Consider the following 12,347-nt stretch of genomic DNA (forward strand, 5'->3'; position numbering starts at 1 on the left):
TAGATTCTCCTCAGAGTATACACACACACACACACACACACACACACAGGTGAGGTAGATTCTCCTCAGTATATACACACACACACAGGTGAGGTAGATTCTCCTCAGTATATACACACACACACACACACACACACACACACACAGGTGAGGTAGATTCTCCTCAGTATATACACACACACACACACACACACACACACACACACACACACAGAGGTGAGGTAGATTCTCCTCAGTATATACACACACAGAGGTGAGGTAGATTCTCCTCAGTATATACACACACACACACACACACACACAGAGGTGAGGTAGATTCTCCTCAGTATATACACACACAGAGGTGAGGTAGATTCTCCTCAGTATATACACACACACACAGAGGTGAGGTAGATTCTCCTCAGTATATACACACACAGAGGTGAGGTAGATTCTCCTCAGTATATACACACACAGAGGTGAGGTAGATTCTCCTCAGTATATACACACACACACACACACACACACACACACACACACACACACACACACACACAGAGGTGAGGTAGATTCTCCTCAATATACACATAGAGGGGAAGTAGATTCTCCTCAGTATATACACATAGAGGTGAGCTAGATTCTCCTCAGTATATACACACAGAGGTGAGGTAGATTCTCCTCGGTATATACACATAGAGGTGAGGTAGATTCTCCTCAGTATATACACAGAGGTGAGGTGGATTCTCCTCGGTATATACACATAGAGGTGAGGTAGATTCTCCTCAGTATATACACAGCGAGGTGAGGTAGATTCTCCTCAGTATATACACAGCGAGGTGAGGTAGATTCTCCTCAGTATATACACAGAGAGGTGAGCTAGATTCTCCTCAGTATATACACATAGAGGTGAGCTAGTTTCTCCTCAGTATATGCACCGTGACACATGGTGTGTAGTACAAGTTTTTGGCTGTATTTCAGCACATGGAGTTGTTAATTTAGTTGGGGTTAGTAGTGTCCTCAGTGCTAGGAATTAGATAAGATTAAAAGAGAACCCTGTGGGAGCTTGTGAAGAGTCCCTCCAGTGTGTGGGGTGTGGGCTGGGGGGCACGCTTTGGTTTGCTCTGAGTATGTTGTATTATGACTGTTATTCCTAATTCTACTGAACATTGCCGAGTCGGGATATTTGTATGTGTAGATTGCAGTCGCCGTCCCAGGGTGGGCCTTATACTAGTCTGAATGTAGGACTGCTGACAATGCTGTCCCTCTAGGTGTAGTATCTGAAGAACAGCTACCTCAGTCATGTTCAGTAGCCAGGGGATGACCATTTAAGCCTTTTACTAGTTAGATGGACAACTAGAACAAGTCCTGGGGATTCTCATTTAGCCAGCAAGTCAATAAACTGGTCCCGTTATACAAACCCAACATGGGGAACTTACTTTTCTCTTCGAGACAGTTCCCTAGGCCCTTCGAGATCAAGCTGAGTGACCTTTTTAGAAGCTTGTGCTGCACGATTAGGATTCTCTATGTCGATTAAGCCTTCTACTCCTTTCCGCTTTTGCTGAAAAACATAAAATGGTTAATCTGGATTACAAACTGGAGAAGGACATTACTAGTCTACATCACACATCTACTGAGAAGCTGGCATGGTGACCATCTTCACATCCACAGTACATTTAATGGCCACTAGCTCTGACCATAGTGGTGGTCGTCAGGTGTGAGCGCTGCTCCTGAGCTCACCTCATACCTTGGGATCCATGATGGATTTATCGGTCATAGGTTAAGTGGTTAACAAACTGCAAACCAGCCATTTGTAGGAAAGCTTCATCCCACCTCTCTCTTCTGGGGTGCATTTACACGCGGTGGATTTGCTGAGGATTTCCGGCAACAGAACAATGTATTTGTGGATTTTGGCACGGACCCATAGCTCACTTCACCCCTTTAACTGGAGGGTTAAGATCTGCTGGAGATCCACAATGTGCAGCAGAGGTATATTGTCCGCTGCAGATTTCCGAAGTCACAATCGTCCAATTTCTACGGTGCTTACACAAGAGCTGGGAGACTTGTGGGTCCTCAAGTAGCACTGATGTAGAGAAGGACTGACTGGGCTGCTACTCTCAGTCCACAGGGAGTGATGGGGGATGTGTAGGTCCTGGGTGGCACAGATGTAGAGAAGGACTGACTGGGCTGTTACTCAGTCCACAGGGAGTGATGGGAGATGTGTGGGTCCTCAAGTAGCACTGATGTAGAGAAGGACTGACTGGGCTGCTACTCTCAGTCCACAGGGAGTGATGGGAGATGTGTGGGTCCTCAAGTAGCACTGATGTAGAGAAGGACTGACTGGGCTGTTACTCAGTCCACAGGGAGTGATGGGAGATGTGTGGGTCCTCAAGTAGCACTGATGTAGAGAAGGACTGACTGGGCTGCTACTCTCAGTCCACAGGGAGTGATGGGAGATGTGTAGGTCCTGGGTGGCACAGATGTAGAGAAGGACTGACTGGGCTGTTACTCAGTCCACAGGGAGTGATGGGAGATGTGTGGGTCCTCAAGTAGCACTGATGTAGAGAAGGACTGACTGGGCTGCCACTCAGTCCACAGGAAGTGGGTCAGGGGGAAGCTTTAATGAACGCCCCTCGTATAGACAATGATCTAGCAGGCAGTAGTGGAAGATTTCAGCTCAGTGGTATGCAATACAGCCCATGTACAAGGGAAGCGTAGAGCATAGGTGGATCCACTATAGGGACCTAGTCTTTCTATGGAATCTAACTCCGTACCACCAAACAAATGGAGAGAGACTGAGGGAATAGAAGTGGTCACGACTTCTACCACCACGCGTCTTACCGGTAGCAGGACAGCAGATGACATACCTGATAGTCATCGTCTTCGTCGCTCTCGTCTGAGCTCTGGTCTTTCTTGACCTTTGTGGGGTCCTCAGAAGCTCCTACACCTCCTTCCTCAAGTTCTGCTTCCTACATGGAAGGATACAAGAAGATCTCATCTGAAGTTTACTTGTATTATTCTACAGCACAGGCATTTGTAGTTCAGCCTGAGGCCAACCATGGCGGACAGGAACGCTTCTGTAACCCCAGGCGGCACCATATATCAGCCGTGTATGAGGCTGAAGGCACAGCCAGCTGCGGTCATAAGACCCCGTGCTGCACACAAGCACATTGTACCACGTCTGTACCACGTCCGTAATCCCCATCTGTAGATTGCGTTTTCTACTATCTATATTTGCCCACTTGAATGTACCAGCCAAGTGAATAGATCTGTAGCTACAGGCGCTCTATATTATGGAGCGGATACAGGGCGATCAGACGAGCGGACGTTCAGACGGCGAATCCAACACGCCAATTCCACTCTAAGCACAGCAGACTTCTGCCGCAGCTCTGCAGGGGCGGGGCCACAGATTTCTATGCAGATTCCACACCAAGAAATTACATTTTTTCTGCCTGAGAAATCGGAGAGTAAAAAAACCCGTATAGACTACAAGTATTGCCAGTGACACGAATGGTGTGGACGCCGTGTGAACAGCCTGGTGGGGGCGCTACAGGAGTATTCATAGCAGAGTTCACTGATACCATGGTGGAGATCCCCAAAATATAAAGCCTGTGCCCCTTTAAACCAACATCTCTTGATTGGCGCTAGAAGGAAGTACTAGGGATATAACAATCTGTGTGCTGTAACGCCCCTTCTGCGGTACACGAAGGATGGGTTTGTAGCCCGCCATGTAGACGTACCAGAGCCTTCTCATGTTCAGCCTTGATCTGAGCATCGATCTCCTCCGGACTCGTGTACTGCCTCACCCGACCCTTGTGACCTCCTTTTCTTCCTGCGGAAGACAAGATTACAAACACGTCACTTCATAGCTGTGCAAAACTGCAGATCTACACGAGTGGCGGCGTCTAATATTGACTAACAGGGACCACACTTCAGTCGCGTCAGCTTAATGGAGGCGACCTTGGATAAAAAGCAGAACCCTCACTACTCAGCGCCACGTAGGAACTATCAACGCTGATGACAACTGAGGACGCAGAACGTGCCAGGGTCCCCAACGCTGGTCAGCTGCGCCAGAGGTCAGGATGGCACGGCCATCTCCGATACAGGTTTCACCCAAATATAAGCCCTACCCCAAAAATAAGCCATAACAAATTGACCAAAAATAAATAAATAAAACCACATCAATACTCACCTAGCCGGCGGTGTCTGAGTCTCTCACGCTGATCCCCGGAGCTGTGGCAGGCTAACGTGTCCTCTGCACTGAAACAGAACTCTCCTTCTGGTGACATGGCTTTGAATACCCCGCCCCCAGCAAGCGAGTGCTGTGATTGGATTGAGCGCCAGCCAATCAGAGCCAGCGCTTGATCATTCACAGCCATTCAGTGAACATCACTGAATGGCTGCGATTGGCTCATCCACAGCGCTCGTGAGTTAATCACAACACTCGGTTCCTGGAGGCGGGGTATTCAAAGCCCCGTTACCAGGAGAGTTCTGTGTGAACGCCAAGGACACTGCATGCCACATCGCCACCAGAGAACATCAGCACCAGGGACCCAGACGCTGCGGGCCAGGTGAGTAGAACCCCACCCTCCCCCTGAGCCCGGTTGCCTTGTTTGTTCTCATCCTTTGGTCCCAACACCCCTAACAGTCTGGTCAGATGCTCCTTTCTACTGGTGGTCTGTCGGGGGGTCCTGAGCCTGGTCACCTTGTGAGCCCCCATTCTCTGGTCCCAACACCCCCTAACATTCTGGTCAGAACGGCCCGGTGGGAGACAATTCATAGATACGACCATCCAGCTTCACCTCTTCATCCAATAATGCGCCCCCCTCTGGTAATGGGGTGGAATCTCTTCTCTGCATTGTAGAGGCATCAGTACCCAGCAAGCTCTATAAGTGGAAGAAGAGGTCACTACACACAAGGAGCCTCTTAAAGGACAAGGGGGCCACTTTCAGGACTGTTCATCTAATCCCACCACACGTGTAATACTTGATTTTGCCAGTGTATGATGCCTTCTAATTACATCAGCCTGTAGACAAGATTCCTCTGGGGGTCTGCTCTAACGAGCGGCGGTGGTAACTCTTACATTACACTCTGGGGGCTCATCAGAAGGCTGCAGGAGCCATCACTGGGGAATTAGAATGATGACACAATGATGAGCAGTGAAGCTTCTGTAATCCCTTGTTACAAGACATTATTGTGCTTCTGTTACCAGAGGTGACCGTAAGGCTGGATAACAAGTGTGTATAGCAGCCCGCAGACATCTGCTGAGCCAAACACAAATCCTCCCATCGCATCCCTTTTGGGTCTGTAAAGGACTTATTTCCCCTGCATACTGGAAGCCCATGCCGGTAGTGGATGTAGATGGGGAGCTGGGGCTGATAACCGGTAGCCATCCATATCCAATAGCTGTATAGGGGACATTCTCAAAAGATCTATATTGTGGCCTGAACCAGCTATGGACATCCCAAAACCATGAGTGAAGCCACTTGTAGAGATGCAGACCCCTGGTTGTCATCTAAACCAAGGAACCAACAGATGGAGAGCAATGAATCCCTGAAGACCATCTCCAGAGCGCCGGCAGAGCGGATTCCATCGTGTACCTGCTTATAGTCACTGGACAACGCGCACCTTTATAAACAGCCTTTTACAACTTCCTGCGCCGGATGCTAATGGGGTTTGAACACCCCGTGGGCGAGTCTGAGCATCTCTGCTGCCAGGTCCTGACGGTTCTAATAACCTCTCCATCACCATCTACAGGGAGCTGACAATCTCAGCCCCGAAGTATGAGATGCACATGCAGCGGTCTGTGATCCTGCAGCGCATGCGCCAGCTTCCATCATTGGACACACCACCCACAGAAGGCCAAGGAACGTGCGGCCGAGATGCTGCAGCCCATCAACCACTAGCCATGGTGCGGACCTTCACAATGATAGGCTGGGTCCAGGAACCATGACCAGATAGGTGTTGCGTAGCTCTACGTGGCTTTAGGGGCTCAGAATTGCTGAAAGCTTCCCATTAACCCCTTGAGTGGCGGGTTTCTTACATCCTCTCTGTCAGACCCACCAGGGCAGGTTCTTTAACCCCTTGAGTGGCGGTTTTCTCACCCCACCCCCTCCGTCAGACCCACCAGGGCAGGTTCTTTAACCCCTTGAGTGGCGGGTTTCTCACCCCCGTCAGATCCACCAGGGCAGGTTCCTTAAATGGGCTAATCATTTAATTTCAGCTAATTTTCTAGTCGCGTTCCAAGAGCCATAACTTCTTCATTTTCCCACTGGCACGGCCATATGAGGGCTGCTTGTGGGAAAGTTGTACTTTTTAATTGCATCATTTTTGGGTAAATATAATGTATTATATAACTTTTGTAAAAAGTAAGGAGATTGGGGAGAAAAAAAAAAAAGAATTCCTGCATGTTTGTTGGATTCCATGTTTACGGCGTGCAGAATAAATAGTGTGATGACGTTATTCTCTGAGTCACATGATTCCGCCGATGGGGTTTATACAGCGTTTTCAGATTTTTGTACATTTAAAACATTTTTTTTTCTTAAAGGTTTGCTTTTGTGTCGCCGCATTCCAAAAGCCGTATTAATGTTATTTCCCATCGCCGGCGCTCTAGGCGGCCGTGTTTATTGCCGGATGAACTCCAGGCTTCATTTATCTCATTTTTAGGAACACGTAGAATTCTGGCTGTTTATTTTCCCAGCATTCTCTGAGCAGTATAAAGAATATATTAAAGGGGTTGTCCCGCGGCAGCAAGTGGGTCTATACACTTCTGTATGGCCATATTAATGCACTTTGTAATGTACATTGTGCATTAATTATGAGCCATACAGAAGTTATAAGATGTTTTTCACTTACCTGCTCCGTTGCTGGCGTCCTCGTTCCCATGGTGCCGTCTAATTTTCGCCGTCTAATGGCCAAATTAGACACGCTTGCGCAGTCCGGGTCTTCTGCTTTTCTCAATGGGGCTCCGTGTAGCTCTGCCCCGTCACGTGCCGATTCCAGCCAATCAGGAGGCTGGAATCGGCAATGGACCGCACAGAAGCCCTGCGGTCCACCGAGGGAGAAGACGCCGGCGGCCATCTTCAGCAGGTAAGTAAGAAGTCACCGGAGCGCGGGGATTCAGGTAAGCGCTGTGCGGTGTTCTTTTTTAACCCCTGCATCGGGGTTGTCTCGCGCCGAACAGGGGGGGTTTGAAAAAAAAAAACAAAAAAAAACGTTTCGGTGCGGGACAACCCCTTTAAAGCCATTCTACAGGCCGGCACGATTACGCCAGCACCAAGTTGTAGGAGGTTTTTTTTTTTCGCTACATTTTCACATTTTGAAAAAATTAATAAAATGTTTGGGGTTTTTGAATGCAGCGATTTAAAAAAAAACAAAAAAAAACAAAAAACTTTTTAATGAGCGGAGCTGTAAGGGTTTTTGTACTTTTTATTAGCACCATTTGTTGATCCCTTTCTATTCCGTTTTTTGCATGTGAGATAGGCTAATTCAGCCATTTCTACCACGTGCACTTTTTCCCCATGCCGTGCCCCCTGCAGAGTAAATCCTTCTCTGGTCGTTACAGACGCAGGGATACCACGTGTCTACTTTTGTTTTTCATTTTTTAAAAAGTAAATAAGAGAAAGGTGGGGTTTTGGCGGTTTTATTTTTTTTTTACCATTTTTACATTTTTGTCTTTTTAGAGGACTTACAGAATACTTAGAATTTTTTTTTTTTTTTAATACTCTGCTGTGCTGACAGGCTATGATGTAAGAGTCTGAGCGTCATGGCCCAATTCAGCTGGTAGACCAGCAGGCTATATTCAAGCCTACAGGCGCCACAGAGCTCCCTCCCTCTGTCAGCCCTTTACATGCTGCGGTCGCACACACTATGGCATGTAAACAGTTAAACAGCAGAGATCAGAGGTTGTCCGTTCTCCACTGTAAGAGCTGGTGCCCGGCTATCATCTGACAGCCAATCACCAGCTCTCCCTGCCATGGGGACCATCGGCCGGCTTCTGACAAGCCAGTGGTCTCAGTGGCAACCAGTGCAGGAGTTCAAAAAAAAGCGTGAAGTTGCCGGCAGATTGGTTATATCTCTGTTCTGTGGGGGTCTGTGCAGGTAGAGCACACTGCCACAGCTTATGGCATTGGGTTCTGAACAGTTCCATAGCGAAACAGGCTCCAAAAACTTCCAGGCGTGCCACTGAAGGGGTTAAAGCTGAACATAAGGCAAAAGAAAACACCTAAAGCTGCGCAGTCATTAGACGAATGATGGCCGACCAACGAAGGGCACCCCCTGCCACGATCATGTCCTACATGTAATTAGCCTGGTTAGAAGGGTTTTTTTTCACACAGTTACTATTGATGACCCATCTTCAGGTCAGTGGTGTTGTGCCCGCTCCTCTCTGCACATGCGCCGGCCGGCACACAGCGCAGAGAGTAGACGCCAGGAGCGGGTAAGCGGCAGGTCTCTGCAGGGGCACGGGTCCACATTCCGCTGTGAGAAGTTTCGCAGCGGGCTCTGACTCTGCTGTCTGCAGGCAGCCTATAGCTGATCAGCGGGGATCCACCACTCCGGATCCCCAACGATCAGCTGATCCACTGGCCTGTTAGTGTAGCAGGGCCAGACATCTACATCTGTGGCAGAGCAGGAAGTCAAAGGGGTTGTCCCGCGAAAGCAAGCGGTGTTAAGCACTTCTGTATGGCCATATACATGCACTTTGTAATATACATCATGCATTAAATATTGGCCATACAGAAGTTATATACTTACCCCCTCCGGTGTTGGCGTCCCCGTCTCCATGCATGCGCAGAAGACCTGTGTGGCGTGAGCACGCCGGAGCGGCCCCATTCAACAGAATAGAAGAGACTGCTCAAGCGTGTCTAAACGAGGGAGAAGGCGGATCTCCCCTCCGTTCCTCCCCACTCCCTGCCGGCACCCGAATCTTTAGGGACGAGCGGGCAGGTACTAGAATCAGGCACTACTCGCTCGAGTCGTTAGCCTTATCGAGTATGCTCGCTCATATCTAATGTTTATCACCTGATGTTTACACTTCAAAGGAGAAGCAGTTTGAACCAGATGAAGGACGTTCCCATGTTTGTGTATTCGGCTTTGTAACACCCCTTTCTGTATCAACTTAGAAAAGCTTAATGCAATAAATCAGAGAATCGCCCCATTGTGTTGTGTAGAGTTCGTACCATCCACACCTAATATGGCACCCACAGTATATCTAATAGCGTGATTATACCAACACAAATCTCTGCGTGTCAGCTATTCTCCCCTGTAATCTGACACCTTTCTGGTCTTGGGAGAGTTGAGTGGATTTAGGAAGATGCTCAGTGTATTTCCGGCCAAGCTGAGCTCATCCATATTTTCTTTCCCTGCCTGCCACATCTGCACCAGAGGGGTCTTTGATCCCAATTTCTCCTTTTGGGACCAGCAAGGAAGCCCTTTGTCATAATGATAATTGAAATGAGCCATTTGCAGGTCAGTCCATCATCTTTCTGCTTCTTTTCAATACACTTCCCCAGACTTGCTGACTGCGATTTCCCTCCATCGACATGGGATAAAGAAAAACACAAAACAGGAATAATGGCTGATTCAAAGGTCCCAGCTCAACGCCAATTATATTGTCAGGAAGTGCACCAAGTGCCACCACTGTTCAGCTCCTAGAACCCACAACATAGCATGCCTGTGAAACAAACCATCTGTCACAGATCACATTTGGTGTCCAGCCATAGCTCCCCTACCAGAGGGCCTCCTGGGAGATGGTTATGAGGACGACAGGGGAGGGGGAAAATAAAACTAAACGGGGATGTAGGGGAATGTCCCCCCCCCCCCCGCCAACCAAGACAACTTCATAGAATGCGATTTTCTATTATTTTAGTCATTTTATTTTCACCCCCTTGAAGGGAGTTAGTCGTTTGTTGGCTGGTGGAAGCTGTGGTGTGGGACCTACCTGTGAGAAGTGGTGGCAGCGAGGTGTGCTGGGCGTGTGGGGCTGTGCAGACTGTGATTTGGGCTCATGGAAGTAAGTGGACCCTGTGTTCTGCCCCCGTACATCACCGGTTGGGGACTGTCGTTACCGGTAACGAGGTTTACGGAATTATTAGACTTCATCTGTGTGATAAGACAATGAAGCTCCACCTACACTCCACATCCTCGTTATCAAGGTTTCTGATAATTAGTGGCTGAGATGAAGATGACGTATTCATAGGACATTCCAGAACTTTCCTGTGACTTAAGACAAGTAAGACCTTCTGCACGGAGTATACCACGTTCTGTAGGAGGGCTGTGCCAGCAGTAACAGACGTGGCCGTCACTTCTTCACTAACCGATGTAGACGGTTCACGGTGCGCCTGGACTCTTCCTCGGTGCGGGGCTTTCAGAAGCTTCTCCTTCCTTGTGTAGAATGAATTCTAAGCCAACGGGCCATCAGGGAGTTGTTGACGAAGGAGGATGCCGGCCGTCAGACATCCACAGGAGGCAAGAGCAATGCTCACCGGGGGATGAAGGGGATTACAGAAGGGGAAACCACACAGTGGGGGACCATCAACTGCAACCACTCACATGGATCGTCAGCGAGTGGACAAGGTGAGGTCACAATCCGTAAGCTGAGCTGTGGTTACAAGGCCATACAGAAGGTGGCGGAAAGCTTGGGGTATCGGAAAGTGTGTGCCAAGTGGGTACCTCGGCAGCGGACACCCGATCTGAAGAACAGAAGGGCGGGCATGAGACCTCCAGAAGCTTAAAGAAGAGACCACACAAGAATCTGAAAGCCGACCACTCTCAGCTTGACCATGCACGACCGCACACAACTCAGGTGATCGACCAATCAGGGTGGTCCGTGGCCCACCCATCACCTGTGGATCCTGGATCTGGCGCCCTCCAACTCCTACCTGATGGGTCTAATGGAGGACAGTCTTCAAGGACAACGATGTGATGACACGGACGAGCTGGAGGTGACTGAAGACGTGGATGTGCGGGCACACCTGACTGATGTGGAGGAGGAAGAGACCCTCCGACTGCAGGGGCAGTGCGACCGATCCACGGCAGCTAATACAGAAATCATGGCCACTGCGGTGTCACCCCACTCCAGTCCCGCCACAGACCCTCCAGCCTCCCTCCCGCCCGAGACCCTCCAGCCTACCACAGGCCCTCCAGCCGCCCGCCCCCCTACTACCCACCACAGACCCTCCAGCCTCCCTCCCGCCCGAGACCCTCCAGCCTACCACAGGCCCTCCAGCCGCCCGCCCCCCTACTACCCGCCACAGGCCCTCCAGCCGCCCGCCCGCCACAGGCCCTCCAGCCGCCCGCCACAGACCCTCCAGCCGCCCGCCACAGACCCACCAGCCACAGACCCTCCAGCCTCCCTCCCGCCTGCCACAGGCCCTCCCTCCAGCCTACCACAGGCCCACCAGCCGCCCGCCGCCGGCCCTCCAGCCGCCCGCGCGCCAGCCACAGGCCCTCCAGCCGCCCGCGCGCCAGCCACAGGCCCTCCAGCCGCCCGCGCGCCAGCCACAGGCCCTCCAGCCGCCCGCGCGCCAGCCACAGGCCCTCCAGCCGCCCGCGCGCCAGCCACAGGCCCTCCAGCCGCCCGCCCGCCACAGGCCCTCCTGCCGCCCGCCCGCCAGCCACAGGCCCTCCTGCCGCCCGCCCGCCAGCCACAGGCCCTCCTGCCGCCCGCCCGCCAGCCACAGGCCCTCCAGCCGCCCGCCCGCCAGCCACAGGCCCTCCAGCCCCCCGGCTACAGTCATGCTGGGGGGGGGGGAGCAGCTGGCGTCATACAGTATCGCCAGCCGTGCCCCCAGCGGTCCTCCTGCTCCGCTACACCCGGATGGGTCACACAACGGCCCCCTCACTTGCTGCCACAGACGGATTATTCCACGCCGTCCCTCTGCCACATGTGCCGCCGCCAGCACCTCCCTGCCCACCAGCTCCGCCCACAGTGATGGCACCGGTCATTGTACATTAGTGCAGCAGCCGGTACTCTGATCCTGCTCTCCGCTGTCACCACAGCCGCCACCTCTTAGGCTTCCTTCCCACACCACCCTCCCCATGAGCGCCCCCCTGCGGCTGCCTGCGCCGCCGCCCCCTCACCTCCTTTCGGCATGTTCTCTCCGCTCCTCTCGCTGCCTCTTCCTCTCCTCACAACTTGATGGGCACGCGTCTGAGGCCCGGAGGGCTGTCCCGGCACTGCCTGCTGCGGGCCTGAGGACTACATCAGCCGGCTGTTTTCCAGATACAGCGAAACGCAGACATTTCATACAGTCAATTAGGCGAAATAAAACAACAACGATTCTGTTCCGTTAATATCCGCGGTAACCTCGCGGAGATGCTATTTCCAGACAGGCACTGCGGCGGCCAGCCCTTCTGACGCAATAGGCCGC

At 51.4% G+C, this 12,347-nt stretch overlaps 1 protein-coding gene across 1 annotated transcript in view; it reads right to left on the reverse strand.

Moving 5' to 3' along the window:
• The window catches only part of PDAP1 (PDGFA associated protein 1), a 24,340-nt gene extending 12,078 nt beyond the window's left edge, over window positions 1–12,262 (reverse strand). The window contains exons 1-4 of the mRNA XM_066577261.1: window positions 12,058–12,262; window positions 3,717–3,808; window positions 2,844–2,945; window positions 1,416–1,537 (exon numbers count right to left, since the gene is read on the reverse strand). Coding sequence (XP_066433358.1) covers window positions 1,416–1,537; window positions 2,844–2,945; window positions 3,717–3,808; window positions 12,058–12,070 — 329 coding nt within the window. The 5' untranslated portion in view covers window positions 12,071–12,262. The remainder of the gene's footprint in view (window positions 1–1,415; window positions 1,538–2,843; window positions 2,946–3,716; window positions 3,809–12,057) is intronic.
• Between the last annotated feature and the right edge of the window lie 85 nt (window positions 12,263–12,347).

Source organism: Eleutherodactylus coqui, chromosome 8 (assembly GCF_035609145.1).
Source record: "Eleutherodactylus coqui strain aEleCoq1 chromosome 8, aEleCoq1.hap1, whole genome shotgun sequence".
Classification (NCBI taxonomy): domain Eukaryota; kingdom Metazoa; phylum Chordata; class Amphibia; order Anura; family Eleutherodactylidae; genus Eleutherodactylus; species Eleutherodactylus coqui.